Source organism: Dendrobium catenatum, unplaced genomic scaffold, assembly GCF_001605985.2.
Source record: "Dendrobium catenatum unplaced genomic scaffold, ASM160598v2 fragScaff_scaffold_334, whole genome shotgun sequence".
Taxonomy (NCBI): domain Eukaryota; kingdom Viridiplantae; phylum Streptophyta; class Magnoliopsida; order Asparagales; family Orchidaceae; genus Dendrobium; species Dendrobium catenatum.
Window position 1 is genome coordinate 2,129,099 of NW_021318796.1, and position 20,756 is coordinate 2,149,854.

General features: G+C 33.7%; 1 protein-coding gene across 1 annotated transcript; it reads right to left on the minus strand.

Moving 5' to 3' along the window:
- Positions 1-2,281: 2,281 nt before the first annotated feature.
- On the minus strand, positions 2,282-4,669 carry LOC110092838 (F-box/LRR-repeat MAX2 homolog A). The gene has a single exon (XM_020817531.2). The coding sequence runs from the start codon at positions 4,507-4,509 to the stop codon at positions 2,437-2,439; it is 2,073 nt and encodes a 690-aa protein (XP_020673190.2). The 5' UTR covers positions 4,510-4,669; the 3' UTR covers positions 2,282-2,436.
- Positions 4,670-20,756: the final 16,087 nt, after the last annotated feature.

The following is a 20,756-nucleotide window of genomic DNA, read 5'->3' on the forward strand; positions in this document are numbered from 1 at the left end:
AGGAAGGCAGCCAATCTTCATTTACCAACATACAATCCAATTTTATGTGAATAGGAAAATCAGTCCTCTTGTTATACCAAGTATAAGAAGAACTAATAGAAGCTAAATCTTTGAGATTTGAATCGAAAATGAAACTATTAAAGTCATGGAGCTGATTCTGTTGCAGTGCATTCCCTACAATTTTATCCAATGGAAACCGACAACAGTTAAAATCACCCATTAAAATCCAAGGAGTAGACCAAAATAATAATAATAATAATAATAATAATAAAATCCAAGGAGTGCCACTAGTAGGAGAAATATTTCTTAAATCATCCTAAAGATCTTTCCTACCTTCCTGATGGTTAGAAGTATAAATCACTGAAAGAAGAAAAGGAGGACTAGTACCATAAGATACCATCCCAGCAACCATTTGAGAAGAGAAGAAGTAGGGCTCAAATGTAAGCCTATCAGAACTCCATTTTATCCATATCCTCCCCGGATTAGCACAATGAAAATTATTGCAACTAGTTTTCAGATCATATACCAAGTGACTGTTGTAAAATCTAATGTCTGAGAGAGACGATAGTTGTATTCTATTCTCTAGAATATAAATCATGTCCAACCTAAGAGATTGGACTAACATTTTGCTTAAAGAAACCTTATCAGAAGAGGAAAAACCTTTAATATTCCACGCTGCTATGAAGGGACAGATCATTTATACTTCGAAGAGGGGGTGGGAGGCTTTTTGGAACCCTTCCCTCTGGTGCTTTTGGGAAGAGAGGGATTACTTTTTTTACCACTGGTATTTGAGGTAGGCTCATATAAGGATGAGTATCATTTTCAGAACAATTGCTAACTCATCCGTACCTTGAAGAGACGCATATTTATTGCTTATGCGGATGGTCGGTGGATTTAAAGATGAGGCTTGTGCTATCTCTGACTCCCCTAGACATTCATTAGTCAGAGAGTTAAGATTAGGGATTGCCAAGTTGACAGGAGCAGTAGGAACAGTAAGTGTTGGGATAGGATTAGCTGAGCTGATTAGATGAGGAATGGTAAGCTGTGGTTCACTGGACGGTTCTTGTGGTTCGTTGGGCACAGTGTTTTGACTGGTTGTAGCAGGAGCTATAGAAGTTAAAACTACCTTAGTCGGGAACATAGATAGCGTGGAGGTGGATGCAGCTGGTTATGTTTAGTGATATTTTGAAGATTGGCTACAGAATTTGGAGTTTCCTCTATAACATTACTCAAATTCGAAGTGTTGGGACGATATTGTGCTCTCCTGCGGGGATTCCGAGAAGAACTATGTCTCCGGGGTTGAGTTTGATCGATTTGCTCAGTTTGCTGAGAAGCAGGACATTGTGTGGAGGAATGAGCTAAGGAAGCACAAGATGAGCAAGGTTCAGGCTTCCATTCATATTGAATTTGCAAATTGATAACTTCCCCTTCTATAGCAATGGCTACAGTATCTGGAAATGAAGAACTAGTGGATACTTGTATGCAAATCCTGACATATGTTAATCTAGTTTTCACAGCAGTTAAAGCATCAACCGCTATCGGAATATCAATTTTAGAAGCTATTTTAGAGATCCGTTCCAAGTTCCAACAGACTAAGGGAAGTTTGTGAACCCTAACCCATATCGACACAGAAGAAAAACTTTCTCTAGTAGGATGAAATTTTTTGGTCCATTTCTGAAAAATAAATGGTTTTCCATAAAAAAATCAAGCCCCTTTTCACCAAACTGTTAAGATAGTTGCTATTTGCATGCTTTTCATTTTTGCAACTTATAAAGTTTTGATGATTTCAAACATTATTGTTCAAATGTGTAGTTATCTCCTAACAATTTTGGAAGAATTGTATTTGCTCTTGTGTGTACTGACATTTCAGGAAAAACGAACTCCAGACTACGAAGACTTCAAATTAAATTCAGCATGAGATACTTTAAAATTTTTGAAGCTTGCACTTTGCTTAGAAATCAAATTGAAAGGGAGTGATTAGATGTTGAGAAAATAAAGGGGGGGGTCTGAAGGACCAGGCTTTAGCAAGAGGGGGGAAAGGCTAGAAGTAAGCTGTTCCGTGGTGACCACCGTCAGAAGGCTGGTGGCGGCCAGAGAAGAAAACCGAGAACAAGAGAGGAAATAGGGAGGTCGGCTAGGGCATCCCTAGAACGCTTGAAATATTTTTCAATTAATTTAAAACTTCATGTTGGGTTCTAAAATTTCGGTTCTTTGAGAATAATTCAGTACTCTCACTTGAAGAAAAAAAAAATCCCAGTAAAATTACGTCGAGTACTTCTGCTTTGAAGCGAAAAAAAGAAGAAGAAATGTTTGGTTTTGCTTTTATTGAACTCACAAGATCTACACCTCTCTCAAATTTCACCCCCTCGATCTCTTGCACACACTCTCTCTCCAAAAAGCTAAAAGCAGATCAAATCTCTGCAATTCCTCCTCCATCTAATCAGGTATAGGCCTGCTGTTCAATGCATCTTCAAATCTACTACAGGAATCTACTCTCATTTCTGTGCTCATATCATTATCCGGCGCCGGGTAATAATCCTCCCTGAGCTGTACATCCCTCAGATTCGGCATCCCCAAAAAAAATCTCATGAAATGTTCATTCGCAGTACCATGGATGAACAGCTTCCTCAACGATGAACATCCTTGTATCAATCCAGAAGCTGGAAGTGATAAGCTTCTCTGATTCACCTCCTTGTCTTGAAGCGGCCAGTAGTCGAGCTCATGCAGGTTCAGATCTCCAATTCCATGGAGATAGAATCTCTCCCACAGGCTGAGATCCATGTGTCCTGTGGGAGCTGTCAAAGCATAGCCAATGGCTTCTCCGCAGTCAAGCTTCATCTTTGACAGCTGAGTGTATAAGGCCAGCGAGCTCAGTCCGAAAACAGGCTGGGCAGGCCTTGGGCAAGTTCTGCAATCACCTTCCACCTTGATGCTGATCTCCTCCAATTCAGGACAGTTCTCCAGCCCCGATTCCCGTAATGGGCTAAGAATTTCTCCCGCGGGAACCCACAGCGAGAGATAACGAAGGCGATCGAATGTATTGCACCAGAATTCGCTGCCGCCATTGTTGTAGAAGTTTTGATCAGAATACCTGCATTTCTTGCTCGACACGCCTTCTTCATCGAACTGGAATTCGACATCATCGCAATCAAGATCATCTGTTGCGACCTCAGCCGGCAAAGTCCCCGGCTTCTCCCAGATACAGTCGATGTGGAGGCGCTCAATGCGATCTCGAATCGGTGCCAGGGCGCGAAGCGAGGAAGCTGCATCAAGGTATCGGCAGTCGGAGATTATCACTTCTTTGAGTGTGGAGCGAAGCACTGCAGCCAATCTCTTGATGCCTGTCTCAGACACCAAGGCGCAGCCATGGATTTCAAATCTGGAAAGCTGACGGCAGCCGCGAGCAATGGTGGCGAGGCTGGAATCTGAAAGATCATCGGAGTTCTTGATGCAGAGATTCCGCAAACCCCCGCAGACCGCGACACCGTCGAGGTGAAGTCCCGCGGCTATGCAAACCCCCTGGAATCGGCCAAATTTCAAGGATCGGATGCGAGGGCATCGGTGGCTTAGAACTTCCAATGCTGCGCCGGAATCCACCACATCATGGCATAGATCTAGGGTTAGATCTTCAAGAAGCGCGAGGGCTGAAAACATCCCCTGAAGACCAGCGCGTGTGACGCGTGCATCATCGCGTGGGGTGGTGGTGGAATCAGGAATTTCGCGGGAGGGAGAGAGGGTTGAAGGATCAGCGAGATGAAGCAACGAGAGATTCGGGCAAGCCGCAGCCACGGCGAGAATGGCATCGTCACCGACGAAATCGAAGAACCTTGGATTGAACACGCAGGGAACAAGCAACCGACGGAGATTAGGGGAAGCCGTCGCAATCGCAACCAGCTCCGATGACCGGTACCCCTCGGACGCTGCCGAACAGAGGAGGTCGAGATGGGTCAGCGATTCAGCAGCCGAAGGGTGAGAGGCCAACGCAGCGGGGATGTCCTCCGGCCAGCAATAGAACCGTGAAAGATCCAAAGACGTAAGATTAGGGCAAGATGAAAGAAGAGGACCGAGATCAAAACCAGGTGGCTGATTAGGCCGCGGATGCCACCGCACAAGCGCAGCGTGCCGAAGATTCGGCCAATTGGGAACCATGGCTGCGGCACGAGCATAGATGGTGAGCGAAACGACGGAGGGGAAAGCGAGAAGGAAGCGGCGAGTGAGGAGATGAAAGTCGGCGGGGTGGTGGCCCCATGGCGAGAGGAGGGAGAGGTCTAGATGTGAAATGGAAGGGAAGCAGGTGGGGAGGAGAAAGAGGTCCCGGATGTTGCCGCGGAGGGAGAGGTTAGTGCGTGTTGATCGTTCGAGCGAGCGCCACTTGCGGCAGGTGAGTGAGACAGAGTTGCGGGTGCGGACGTCGATGATAAGGGAGAAGGTTTGTAGAAGGACGGCGTCGGGAAGGTCGTCGAGGAGTGTTGATCGGTCAGTTGATGCTGTGCCGCCACCATCCGCCATGGATGAGCTTCTTCTCAAGGAGGAGAAGTTTGGTTATGGCTGTGTCTGTCTTGAGCTAGAGAGAGAGAGAGAGCTGAAGGAGAGAGGTAGGAGACTAACAAGTAGATGGAGGTTGTGGACCGAGTGGATTTTGTCGAGCAGGATAGACCATGTGATTATCATCAGCTATTTCTCGTCCAGTTGCTTTCCGCTCAGGGCTTTGCTGTTAAATTTCCGGTGACTATTTGTCACTTGAGTGATAAAATAAAAGGCAATTTTTTTTATTAAACTTTTTTTTAAAAAAAAAATTGGGGCAAAGTCTGTATATTGATCACCAAGAGTTACAAGCAGCTAAAATTACAAATATAAAATCTATACCACTAAAAGAGCACAGGTGAGAAAGCAAAATTCTAAAAAAAGAGAAAAATGGACTCAGGAAAAATGGTCTACAACACAGGCATCAATGCCTAGATCATAATAATAGTAATCCATGAAGCCAGCGATAGAGACACAGGTTGCTCGAAAACCAAATTTGACTGGCCATCACAGTGCCCAAAAACTCAATCCTAGTTGCAATCAGACCCTCCAAGGATGCATTAGATATCTAGACCTTGCACAACATCGTCCCAAAAATCAGAAAAGCATCCATCCGAAGAAGATCTGGGAGAAACCGAGGAAGCAAAAAACTCCCTAAGGCCTAGATACATAAAACCATCACGGAGATGCCAAAACCCTCAACAGAGCAGATACAATCACAACCATGGCCCAAAAAAACCCCAGCTGCGAACAAAAGAAGAGCCCTCCAGATTTGGTAATAACGACCAACCATAAAAACCTCCGGCCAACAACTGCGAGAGGCAAATCAGCCCATAATTTCCACAAAATGTTCTTTAAGGAGATCATAATGTTTCCACTGCCTAGATTTAGCTCGTATAGCATGAATGATAACACTTTTTAATTCATTAGGACTTCTCAAATCACTGGAAAACCTCATATTGTTTCGTTCTCTCCATAAATAATAAACCAAAGAAGGCAAAGTAAAAAAACAGAAATTACTATCAATTTTGCCATAATTCCGATTACTCCCCAAGAAGTCATAGACTTGTAAAAGGTTAGGCCTTCGATAAAAATTAACCATCGAAGGGAACAAGGTAGTGAGGATTGAAAATGAAAAATCACATTTAAAAAAAAACATGTGAATGAGTTTCCAAGTTCCCAAGACAAAAAGAGCAGGAGGGATTAGCCGGAATACCCCTAAAAATAAGATTATCAGCCGTTTTGAGTTTCTCTATCATTTCCATCCAAGCATAACAGGCATAATGTAAGGCATAACCTTTGTGCCAAATATATTTAGTCCAAGCCACATCATCATAATGAGAGTGAAAAAGATCCATAAAATTCCTGGAAGATGGACTAGGAGATCCGTCCCAAGTAAGCACCGGCTGCTCACCAATAATGTCAGTATTCAAAATAATGGATTTAACATCAATAGGTAAAAAGTCAGGGAGCGCCCAATGGTATTGATCAATGAAATCCCTAACCCACAAATGAGAAAATCTATGAGAATAAAACATTTCTGAAACAACTTTCTTATTGCACCAAGGATCCCAAAGGAAAGAGAGATTGCAATTCCAGTGAACAGAGAGGGAAACGACAGAGCTGATGGAAGATGCCGTGCGGCAAAACAATTTCCAAAATTTAGAAGCTGTAATAGGGGGCAACTTCCAAGGAGAATCATACTGCTCCCTATACCAAGAGCCAATCGTATCATTGTTGTACATCCTAAAAATAAAAGAACAAGCCATATTATGATACAGAGAATCAAATGATGGCAGGCCAAGTCCCACTTTGCACTTAGGTAAAGTCTCATATTTCCAAGAGATGAGATGCATCTTCTTCTCCATAATGTTACCAAAGAAGAGAAACTTGGAACAAATTTTAGATAATTTTTTTTTATTAAACTTAATATCCTTTCATTAAAATTTGATCAAAATACAAAAATTAACAATAATATTTTAAAACATCTTATCATCACACTCCATAAATTAAAATTAAATGAATCATTAAATAATTCAACTCAATAAATTTAAAACTTATGAATGTACCATTAATTTTATTAATTTCTAAAATATTTCATCATCATCAAAATTAACGATGAAATAAATTATATACATACAGACAGACATACACAAATAATCCATTTATTAGTGGATCAATTTTTCTTTGCTATATTTAATTAAAGTTTAATTGCATTTATTTATCTATTAAAATGACACATGAAATTTTAATAATAATATCATTATGCTAAACTCTTTTTAAGAAATTAATTTCAATTTTGAAAAGTAAAGCTTTAATAATCTTATTATAACTCTTCATTTATAGTTGTATTGCATTTAAAAATCTTCATGGATCACATATACTCATGACAAGGTTTTTAAATGAAAAATGAAGCTATTTAAACTTTAAAGTTCATTGCAAAGAAATCTTTTACTTTTTTTATTTGATTTTTCTTAGTTTTTTGTTTAATTTTTTTAGTCAATTTATTTATCCTAATTTTTAGATTGTAGAAAAAAGATTGATGAAGTTAGTGACTTCATTCCTGAGAGAGATATACAAGGAAATGAATGAAATTAATGGAAGCTTTATCATAAAGCTTAGGAAATTTGCCATAATTTTAGATGATTTTTTTCTTTTTCTTTTTATGGTATCGAGTAGAAGGAAATAAAATCATATATATGAAAGTTCTTATTTATTATACATTACTTATTATAATTATTTCTATTTGATTACTTTTTTTTTAATATGAATATTATTATTATAAAGTGTTATGCAATTCTTCCTATATTAAATATTTGTCTTTCATTAAATTTAAGTCAATATGATGATTTTAATCTTAGCCTTTTATTTTTAATAAATTTCTTCATTAATGTAAATTAACTTTGTAATTAAATCATTAGACTCCATAAAATTTAAACTTGCTAAGACACCATTAATTTCATAGCAAAAAAAAAAAAAAAAAAAAACACCACCCTAAAAAAAAAAAATTTCAAATATTTATATAAATAAAAAAATCTAATAGTTATATAAATAAAAATAAAAATCCATTCATTAGCTGATTAAAATTTTCTCTAAATTTAATTAGAACTTAATTAAAACTATTTATCTATTGAAATAACAAATATGTAATTTAAATGGGAAGATAATTATGTTAAACTACTTTTAAAAAATAAATTTTAAAGACAAAGGCTAAGGAGAAGGTCACTAATCAAAGCTCTACATCAAGATTTAGGCTATTGGATGTATAACTTTCAATGTAAGGCCATAAAAAAACTCACAATCACTTCAATTTATGCAAGGGAGAATGCTTAATAAGCTTAATTTAAGGTTCTTTGATAAGTATATGGGCCATATCAGGCAAGGAAGAAAACAAAATAAAAAAATTGCTTGATTTATAGACACCTCTATTTTTCTTATTTGATCAAATATAAATTTTCATCGTTTTAGAAGCTTTAAATTTTATTTTATTTCTCTTTTTTGGTACCCTGATAAATTATGAAGCATGTAATCGTATTTTATTGGATAGTAAGGCTTTCCAAAGTTGTCTAAACTTGGAAAAAGTCATATTTATTGAATAAAACTTATTTGAGCTTTCTAAATTTTATGTAAAAGGATTGGTGCTTGTTTTACTCTTAGGTAAAGTTTGGATGTTAATCCTCTAGGGCTTCGGTTAGCATTTACCTACTTTCCTCATTCTTATTCCTCCTTTATCCAAACACAGTTCTTATATCATCTACATAACCTTTTTCCTAACTTCACTCAGCACAACCATTAATCTAAAATCTATAAACAATATTATTTTTAGTTTACTAACATTCCAAACCTTTGATATGAAGTTCCTCTCCTATTGCCTTCAATGAAAAATTTCAATTGATAGCTTAAAAGTTGTAGCATCAAATATCTCTAAACCTTGAATACCCATTTTACCACCACCCAAATTACTCTTTCAACATCACCCTTAAAGGACCCTAATCAACTTTCTTCTTTCACCATAAAGAATCTATAGACCCTACATCACTAAGACTTCGTTTGAGACGACTTTCTCACTGTTTCATAATGCAGCTTTTTAGTACAAAACAAGTTTTTCTTTTTGTGCTAGAAAATTGCTTTAAGAAATAGTAAGAGAGTCGTCCCAAATGAAGCCTTGGACGGCTTTTTTTTACTGCTTCTTAAAGCATCTTTTTAGTACCAATTTTTTTAATTTTTGTACTAGAAAGCTATTTTAAAAAGCAGGAAGAAAGTCATCCCAAACTAAGCCTAAGTTAATAGAATTCCTATTAGAACAACTTGAATATACTAAGGAGAGTGAATAAATAAAATAAAAAATGGCTAAGACAAAGGAGATATAGTGAAATGGGCATGACTAGACCAAGATTAAATTAGATAAAAAACAAATTATGGTGAGGTCAGCACTTTCATAAACCTCTTAATTATCATATTTTAAAAATAATATATATCTTTATTTATTTTAAAACCTCTTTCAAGCATATCAAAGGTCATGTTAAAAGTTTTAAATTTAATATACAATAAAATTATGATTATATGAGAAAAATCCTTTGATGTAGCCTTGAGAGGGACTACTCTAAAGCTTTTAATTACTATAGTGTGAGACTAATGATGTGGTACGGTGGACACTGTTTTGTAGTTGGAATAATCGTATTTGAGATGGTGGTGAGAAGGAATAGCATGCTAAGGGATGAGCTCACCTTGGAGATTTTGATATAGGGGTTTTTATGGTGGAGGGTCAAATGCTTGAAGGAACTTAAAAATATTTGAGTAGTGATGTTAGATGTGCCCTAGAGTACTTGGTGCAGTTCTAAGTAATTTTAAGGCCAAAGGGAAGGTAAACATGCATAACATTTTTCATGATTTGAACATAATTGGTTAGGAAAAAAAAGATTGAATGATTTAAAACTAAGGATTGGGGTGTAAATTTTTGACATGACCCAAAATCCGACCAGAAAAAATCCGGATTTGGGTCAACCCGTTTGTGAAACGGGTGGGATTTGGGTTCGGATTTTTGACCCGTTTGAAAAAATGGGTCGGGTTTGGGTTCACCCGACAACCCGTGGGTCGACTCGGCTAACCCGAAAATTTGATCAGTCGCATCATGACTGCACTGTGCTTCTGTCGAGTCCGTCAGGCGACGGATAGGCCGTCGTGTAATGACGACTCTGCGTCTCCGCTGCTCCGCTACTCCGCCTCGCTTCGCTGTCGCCGCTCTGTCGCTCAGCTGCTCCGCCTGATTGCCTCGATTGCGCTAGGGTTCCTCGGTTCGACCCAACGCAGCCACGCAGGCCTCTCTGCCTCGACCAGTTGACCTCACCAAGTCGCCCAGCGCCAGCGTCCACGCAGGCTAGGCCCGACGCTGCTATGCGTCCGTGAGTCACGACTTAGCCACTGCGTCCGTCCGCGGGTTCTCGGGTTGGGTTGGGTCAACTTGATAACCTGTGTGGGTTGGGTCTGTGTTAAAAAAACTGACCAATTTAGCTAAACGGGTCGGGTTCGGGTCAACCCGTTTATGCTCGGGTCAACTCGGGTTGGACCCGAACCCAACCCGTTGACCCCAATTGACACCCATAACTAAGGAACAAAAGTTAATTATCTTAGCAATCTTAATTGTGAGGAAGAATATCATATCATGTCAAATAAATAAAATTAAATAAACAATATTATAAAACTATAGTTATATGATATTATTTGATTCATTAAGGTTTTCTCGTCTCTACATAAGTAATAATAAAAGTATAAATACGGCCAAAAAAAGAGAAATTTTTTTATAAGATAATACTCATATATTTAAAAATTTATATTATCTTTCCATGATTTTTAACTCAAAACATTATGTGCATTATAATCAAAATAAAATAACACAACATCATTTGAGTTTCTATATATTGATCAAGATATTACAAATCACGAGTTAGCCATTTTTACTACGAATAATTCAATAAAAATAATATGTATTAATTAGCGTATATTATTTTAATATTTAATTTTCTAATTTATATTATTTTTTATATTCAAATAACTTGTAGGTACAATATTTCCCTATAAAAAATCTAATTAAATACTTTGAGAATGATAGTAATTCATAGTGCAAATGCATGCGTGTCTTAAATGATAATTTGAAAATATGTAAGTAAAATTATAATACTATGTATAAAATACATGTGCAATGATCACTGCTAAAAGTACTTTTTAACTACATTATTATTAAGACATTAAGTTATCTACCAGGACAGTTAAATAGTGCACATTTAATCCACCTTCCACCGTTTAACCAATCATGTATGCATCATTGGTTTGCGAGTTAGTTAGATATCCATGCGAGGTTTCTTTCTCCTGAGAGTAAACCTCGGTCTGCCGTAACTTCTTCATCATAATTTCTTCCTCTTCCTCCCAATTGAATGTCCACACCAGACGAAATTTTTAAAAGGAGCACAATTCATAAATGTTTTAAGGATAGGAGCAGAAAAATAAAAAAAATTTAAAATGGAGCATAAAAGTGAACAGGGATCACGTTTCATAAAGAAAACGCAAAGCAGTAATTCATTTTCTATAGAAAATGCGATGGACCTTCACGTTTTCCAAATAAAATGCAAGGCACGTGTGCGTTTTTAAGAAAATGCGAACGAACTTTGCGTTTTCTTCATTGCCAGACCCCCACACACGAGAAATTTGGCTTAAATGAAGCGAACGTGGCCTTTTCTTCATTGCTGGACCCGCCTACGCGAGAAATCAGGTGAAATTGATCACGAGAATGGTTACCCGTGAAGCACTTGGTTTATCCGTGAAGCACCCAGTCGAAATGGAAAATTTTTTTTGATGCTTTATTTTGCCTATAAATATTAAGGAAATAGATAATAGAATGCTTGGTTATTTGAAGTTAAGTTTAAGGGAAAGGCTGAGTAAATTAAGGTTAATATTTACAGTTATTTTTAAATAGTAAATGACTTATATATAATATAATACTATAATTAATATTAGATTTTAAATATAATATATATATATATAATTTTTATAGTTTACTTAACTTAAATTTAATTTAACTTAAACAAATATTTTAATAAGAATAAAAAGGTAAGAATTAAAAATCATATATCTACATTTAATATTTAAAGTTAATGTAAAATAGAGAAATTAATATTTAAAATCAATGATTAAATTAAGTAGTATAACTTATATTCAAAAGAGAAAATATTAATTGTTAATAAATAAGAGTATAAACTTACATAAGTCTATTAAATAAATATTTAAATAAAAAAATAAATTATATTCTTCATAAGACTTTTTTTTTAAACTAAATTTGAATTTATTTTATTTAAAGTTTGAAGTAAGATGAGGAAGAGAGAAAGTAAGAGAGGAAGGAGATAATAGATAACAATTGTTCATAAGATGAAATAGAGAAAATATAGTGGTTGAGAGGTAGAGAGAGATATTTGATTAGCTAATTAACTCATGATATGTATGTATATGTATATATGTTTATATATAAATGTTTTAATGTAGAATTTAAGAGATATTTATTATTTAAAATTATATTAATAAAATAAGTATATTATATATATAAATTAATGAATATATGTCAATTAGTAATTATTTAAAGTAAATTATTTAAATAAAGTAGATAATACAAGATTAAGTAATAATTAACAGCATATTGAATAATATAATTAAGTATAAGAAATTTATATAAAATATAAGTTATATTTGCAACAATTTAGAATTATAAGAAAATTTAGAATATAAGTTATATTTTATATAAGTTTTATTGAAAATTAAGTAAATATGTTATTTTGAGAAATAACTAGATATTACCAAAAATTTTGTAATTTATATAGAATATCAGTTATATTTTTTAGATATAAGTTATATTTATTGGGAAAAAATTATAAGAAGATACAAATCATATTTAACTTAAATTTATATTATATTAAAATTCGAAGAATAAATATTCAAAGATATTATATAAATTTTGGTGAGGGGGATGAATAATAATTTAAAATAGAGAGAATAAAAATTCGAAGTTAAAACTCAAATATAATAAAATTTGTGGAGAATAATAAAATAAAGAGAACAAATATATGATATTCCATTTTGACCTTTTTTTTTTTTATCATCAGAAACTATGTCACGACTCATACTATTCTCTGACGGGAACCTACAACTCAGCAAAGATTTCACTCCAACATATACTGGTGGAAGAAATAGACCTATGCAAATTAATGACATGATAACCCTGGAAGAACTTAAAGTTAGGATCCTTAGAGTATTACATCGTGATTTCACCACGCACACGGTGAATTTCGCATGTCAGCTGAGCAATAATGGCGGTCACACTGCTCTTCCTATTATAAATGATGAGATTTGTACATTCGTACTCACAAAAGGATGGCAGAGGACCGTGATCATGTATGTTGAGTTAGAAGAATTACCCATAATGTTTGATAACCCTCGCCACTGGTCTGACCTGAGCCACTAGAACACATAATATTTGATAACCCCCGCCACTCCACCTACATATCCAGGTTAAATTCAAAGTTGATACTTCAGTGATGTAATACTAACTTACATATTTTGAATCTAATTATAAATCTATGCTCAAAATTTGCTTATAGGCTCACACCCATACATACTGAGCCTCCATTTTCACGTCGGTTGAGCGTGAGCTCATGACCCACATTCGACCTCAATATACCAACACCTACATCAGATTCACCTTCGATAGTACATAATATAGGGGAGTGCAGTGCACCAGCTGAAGGAATTTCAACACATTTATATCTCATACTTCAGGATTATAGTCAAATTCTATAGACCCACTGAGACATTCCATGTACGTAGGATCAGCGGATTCTGCCAAACCTTTCAGAATGACGGGAGTAGGCCCTTCTATAATACGCGGTGAAGGGAGTTCATCTCAAGCAAGAGGAGGGCATTGGTCGATTTCAGAATCACAATGGTCCAGTATGACATCTACGTATAGTCCACAAGCTCTATATGACTTGAATAATCCCATGTGGATGACCCTATTTGGCTGACCTTGAACTTCAACCCAGCATGACATGGTTATGGAACAAGTCCAACCTGACATCAACATTGCACAAGAGGAAGGGGATCATGAATAAGAAGAAGAACCACAACTCCAGAGGAGGAGAAGGCAGGAACCCTCAAGATACACCCCTAGTACAGATGCTCTCAAACCTAGAAAGAAGTGGTAGTAGAAATTTGGGAATACTTAATGATGTATTATATTTGAATTTTCATGTGTAACTATTTTAGATTATGTAATATATTCTTCATAATGGGTTCAATAATTTATTATGCATTTTGATTCTTTTAATTTCATATTATGAATGCCTATTTTTTTTCTACCTAACCTGAAAACATAAAAAAATTATGTTTTAAAATAACATGCAAAACTTTTTAATTTTATAATATGTCATTTTATAAATTACAACCTCAGCTACATTACTCAACAAAGCACAAACTCGTTATGGATGGCTTCATAAGTGATCGAACCAAGGAAATGATTACGAGGGGAATTAGCTACTTGTGCGAAAGTTTATTTTTTTAGACTGATGAGATCCTCAAAGCCAAGGTATCATCAAATGAACTATTTAGATGTATTTTGCATAGATGGGGGAAGACGAGGATTACATACTATGGTACGAGCATGATGATGTGAAAAAAATTAAGGCATATTGGGATGGATTTAAACTTCGAGATGTGGGTTGGAAAAATCTACAACAAAGATTTTACAATCATTCCAATCACATTGTATCATTAGATTTTCTGAAGGGTCAAATTCTTGAACTTGGTCTTCATAATGTTGGCACAGTTGAACCAGGGATAGGAAGGTCGATTCTTGACATAGACTAATGTATTCTATACTATAACTGGTGTCATGATCATGATAAATTGCTATTAAAGTATTATAAAATGTTGTTGCAATGTTCTAAATAAGGTAAATAAAAGAATTTTCTAAATGGAAAAGACTGGCAGCAGATAGAAGCAAAATTTATTATCAATTTCAGATGTTGTCCTACACAAACTCAGCTAAAAAATTGTGTGCGATTCATACTGAAGAATATGTAACAAAAAGAGTTCTATTTTTTTGCTAGATATTATTATGTAGGATTTTGCTCGTGATGAATATGTCATTTTGTAATATTTTTTTGTATAATGATAATTTCTAATTACAACTTATATTTTGTTTTATTAATAAGACTTTTTTTTTCTCCATTCCTTCTTTTATTTGGATGTTGTCCTACACAAACTCAGCTCAAAAATTGTGTGCGATTCATACTTAATATTTAAAATAATAGAAGAATACAAAATTTTATAATGATTCGGTCCAACATGCTTTACATTCACTACCTGAAGACTCCTTCTCTAGGTATTACACTAAAAAATAGTTATTCTCCTTTTTCTCCCATAGTAAGGCGAAAAAGCCCTTACAAACTCTCTTCCACCAACCCGGTGGGATAGAGAACCGTTGTCTTTTACACTCTCTAAGTGATGGTAGCATACTGTCACATCTTTTTTAATCATCCTTGTGAAGGAAGAGTGCCCAGATCCAATGTTGAAGATTTTATCCCAAGAGCCTCCAAAGAGGTTGGGCAGAGACATAAAAAACACAAAGAGATCCCCACTTTAGGCAACCTTGTGAATCCCTCAAAACACTCCTTTACTAGATCACTCACTCTTCACTCTCTAAATTTCTCCGAAACACTCTCTCAATGGTCACTCTCTAGAGAAATTTGTAGCAAAAGGATAAAGAGACAATTTTTAGGACTCTTTAGATAGATAAGACATGAAAAACTATCCAAAATTGAAATTTTTAGGAGAATAGTCGACATTCATACTGTACGATTGTGGATCATCTAGTATGAATATTTCAAAAAAATCAGGGCTTTATTTGGTACAAACTTGGACGCACTTAGTTTTGTAGATTGTTATTCATTTGTACAAATGAAGATCGTATTGTACGAATAATTAAAAAAATAAATGTGTTCATTCGGTATGATTTAGGATGAACCTAATTTTGTACTATATATATTGTCTACATGAATTCAGATCATACTGTACAAATCGTTCAAAAAATAAATGTGATCATTCGGTATGATCTAGAATGAACCTAATTTTATACTATATTAGTCATCTATACAAATTTAGATTATATAGTATAAAAAGTTAAAAAATTTAAGCCATGATTTGATTAACTACAGTCTGGAGGAAACCTATGTCAAATCGTACAATATAAGTAGATATCGTATAATATGATTAGTCTTAAAAAATAAATTTTATCACTCTCCCTCTTTGTGTGTGTGTGCATAGTTACCTAATTACAATCACATTGCACAGACTCAAGAAATTAAAATAGAGATATATAGACACTATTACATAAAATCCTATTCTACCCTGTCTTGAAGTCTTCAACAATCTAAAGTAGTATATGATTTCTCTGAAATGTTAGTAAACATAGAAATAAATAGAAATATTCAATATAGGCTTGGAAAAATAATAAAATCTGAACAACATAACTTTGTTATCATAAAAAATCACAATATAAATCTTGATTCATGAGTTGTAGCAATCTCCTTCTTTTTAATGATGAAAAAAATAATTATTGTATAAATTATAAATTAATGTTCTTTTCTCCTAAAATTCCTTTTTATGAATAATAAAATCAAAAACATGGGAAGAGAAAAAATTTTTTCATCTACTTTCATTTTTTTTTTAATTTTTTTATCAAAATAAATGCAAAAATTGTAAGAAATACATAACACTAGCACACAAACACCAAAAACACAAACACAAGACCAAGAAGACTTAAAAAAAAAACATCAAAAATATAAACACAATACCAAGAAGACTTCAAACAAAACACAAAAAATGTAAACACTAGACTAAGAAGGCTTCAAACAAGCATAACCAATCTCCCCCCTTTTGATATCAACAAAAAGAGGAAAAAAGAAAATAAGTAAGTAATATAGAAATCCCATGAATATTTAAGATGTTATGGATGAATCTAAAAGTAAAAAGGGAAAAGAAATTTAAATTTTGTAAGAACAACATTAAATTTCTGATGTGAAAAATTCATATTTTAAATCAAAGAACAAAAAAAAAAAAAGAAAATGTGACCATGTTCAATGTTTGTTCTAGAAAGAAAAAATATCAAATAGAATAATCATCACAAAAATAATTAAATAAAAATAAAATATTTTCAAATTTAATAGTTATAATTATTGTTTAATGTATGGATTTTTCTAAGAATTAATGATATAGAGGAAAGAGCTAAATACAATGTGGGCTCATTTTATACATCTTTGTCAACTATAATTAAGAAATTTTAATTGATGCAATAGCATATCTTTTGAATTTGAACTTTGTTTTGGCGAATATTGCGCATCTATTCAGGTTGGGCTCATTTTGTGCCTCTTTTTAAATTTGGCACACTTTATGCATCTTTTGACATTTTGTTATTTCCACAACCTAAATTAATAAATCTTAGCTTGTGTGATTATCTTCCAAATAAAAGAAAAACTTTCTCATATAAGGAGGAATAAACCACAAAATAAAACATAATAGATAATAATAAAATTAACACATTTAACAAGAAAATAAAAGAAAAATGAGTCACAATTTTTGCAATAATTATATCTATAAAATAAATGTCTATTAGAATATGAAGATGATCTCCATATATAAATCTAATTATAATTTTATTTAAAGTTTAAATAAATTTTTTTTCTAAGTAATTAACATTGTATTGCAAAAAAATTAAAATTTTTATCCTCTAGATCAATATTCTAGATTAGTCAATAATAACTCATTGATAATTTGAGAGGATTTAAAAAAAAAAAAATCAATAACCAATTTTTTTTTTTAAATAACACATACTCAAACATACATCAAATACAACTAACCCGAAATAAATGCATCTAAATTAAACATCATTAAAACTAAAATATCAAAACATACATTTATAACAACCTAACTAAAAACTTGGGGGAACTTGAACTAGAGGAGGTTGTGGAGGACTGAACTTGGCAAAGTAGATGTTGATGGTAGCTACTTGAGTATTATGTAAATCAAACTATCATCTAACCCAGCCCATATCCTCATTATATCTATAAGCTTGCTTGTCCAAAGGAGTCTCAACATGATCAAATCGTTGATTTATATGAGACTCAAGGTGATCGAATCTTTGGATCAAATCTTGGTAGAATTGATGCTTGGGTCTAGGAATAGGAGTAGGTGCAGGTGCAGGAGCAGGTCCCTCTTCTTCACTAAACCCACCGTCCTCATTCCATTGATCTCAGTTGAAAGAATGTGAATTGAAGCAGTAATAAAATATATTGGTAGAGATTATATTTTTTTTCTCAATGATGTAAGAAATCAAGTATCTTAAGGCCACATTCTTCTTTCTTCTAGTAATAGGGAGTCTGATGTCAGTAAGATTATTAATGTAGTCCAAAATCAATTGAGCTTCATCAATTGGAGTGTTTAATATTATCTAGTATGTTATGATAGTAAGCAAAAGAGTGATATTGATTCGATCACCAGCTTTAGAAATAATGAAGGTTTTTTAAAACATGCTGGGTGATTCTAGCATTTTGGTAAGTATTTGATTGAACATATACCCCTAAGAGTTTGATTTATAGCAGACCAATCAAAATCACATCTTGATATCATGGAATGTGCCCTTACTCCTTCATTTCTAAGAAGTAAAAATATGCCCAAATCTTCTTTAGTGAATTGTACTTATTAGAGGAAGACATATGAGGACATTATGGTGTTATTCTCTCTCATTTTCATATTAGCTACAAAATAATAAAAAGTGTTAGAGTGAAATGAATAGATCAATAAGAGAATGAAAGAAAATAGAGTGGAGTCAAACAGAGGCATAATAGAAAAATTAATGTCTTCTTGAATAAGAAGATGTGAAAAATTAATCTTAGCTTGAACAAAATGATCATCGCTTGCACGTTCTCTCTTGAAAGAAAATTATCATCTCATTCAATATGAGATGAACTTCCTTTAGAGTGTCATGCCCATTTGCTACCACTTTCCATTTGAAAGGGTTTGAACACAAGAGAATCTGAATGTGAAAGAGATTGTTAATAAATTCAAAGAATATCTTCTAATTTATAAAAGTTAGATGATTTCATATAATACAAAATGTAGTTCGTACGTACAACTTTGATTATTGAATAGTAACCACCTTAAATAATTGATGATTTGTACAAATGATAAGGTGTTTGTACTGTATAATTATCATGAAAAGGTATAAAAAATTTGTATGCCCTAACTCAGAAAAAAGATCATGAAAAATATGGAGAATTTGTACAATACCAAAGTAGTTCATACAATATGAATAGTAATCAAATTTTAGATTTACACATGATGATCTAGACACTTTTATAAAATAAACCAAATAAGACCCATTTAACCTAAAACAAAAATAATAAAAAGATAAATCAAAGATAAAATAAAGAAGTACTAAATTAGACAAATCAAAAAAAAAAAAAAAAAAAAAAAACAAAAATACAATCATAAACACAAGAAAAATAATATACACATTGGAATTTTGTAGACTTACAAATTTTCAAGAATAAATATGAATTTTTAGTAGCTAAAAGATGTAGCTCAATTTCTCATTTGATGACATAATCCCTAATAAAGTGATGCCTTATGTCTATATGTTTAGTCTTGGAGTGTTGGATTAGATTCTTTGAAATGTGAATGACACTTATATTATCATAGAAAATTAAAATAGTACTAATTGAAAAATCTAAATTTATAAGTTTTTTATTTTAACCAAAGATCATGTGCCACATAACTTTCTATGGCAATATATTTTTCTTCAACAATAGAAAGGGCTATTGAATTCTATTTTGTACTAGATTAGAAAACTAAGAGTTTTTAATAAATTGATAAGTTCCTGAAGTACTTTTTCTATCAATCATAAATCTTGTAAAATCTAAATTAGATTATCTAATGATTTCAAAAGAAATGCTATGCCTAGGATACCAAATCTCTATGTTTTGAGTTTCTAAAAGATATCTTAGAATTCTTTTAACAATAGTCAAATGAGATTCTTTTGGATCAGCTTGAAATCTAGCATAAAGATAAACTCTAAATATGATATTAGGTTTGTTAGTAGTTAAATAAAGTAATGATCCAATTATCCCTTTAAATTTCTTTTGATTATTAGATTTATTTTTAGAGATATTATCTAACTGAACTGAGGAACTCATGTGAGTACTTATTAGTTTAGCTTTATCCATTTCATACTTCTTAAGGTGCCCTTAATGTATTTTGACTGACTAAGAATGGTGCCATCCTCTTTCTACTTTATGCTAAAACCAAGAAAGTAACTTAAGTCTCCCATCAAACTCATTTCAAATTCCTTACTCATTATTTTTGAAATGTCATCATAAACATTTTTATTAGAGGGGTAAAAGTGAAAGTCTGAATAGGTTGTTATACCTAAAGCAATTGTCCCATGGCTAATTAAGAGGGGGGAGGGGGGTGATTTGGTTATTTAAAAATTTCTTGGTAGATTAGAAAAAAAAAACAATTTTAGATTTTTAATCACAAAGATAATATTTTTCAAAAATATTTTTCAACCACAAAATTTAAACTTGTAGAAAAATAAAAAATGTAATAAAAAAAAAAACCAATACAGAATTTTATAGTGGTACAATTTAACTAGATCTACATTCACTACATGAAAACTCCCTCTTCAGGTATTGCACCATACCAAAGTGACTCTCCTTTTGGTCCAAAAGTAAGAAAGAGAGTCTCTTACAATTAACCCCTCTTCCACTAATCCCCGATGCGGCAGAGTACCATCATCCTTTCACACCCTCCTGGTGTTGGCAGTACCATTATCCTTTCACACCCTCCCGTTGTCAGTAGAGTACCTTCATCCTTTCACACCATCCTGGTATCAGTAGAGGACTGGCATCTTTTCACACCCTCCTAGTGTCGACAGAGTACCAACATCCTTTCACACCCTCCTGGTGTTGGTAGAGTATCATCATCCTTTTACACCCTCTTGGTTTTGGTAGTGTACCGTTATCCTTTCACACCCTTCTGGTATTAGCAGAGTATTGACATCCTTTTACACCCTCCTGGTGTCAACATAGTACTTGTGTCCTTTCATACCCTCATGATGTCAGTAGAGTATCGGTGTC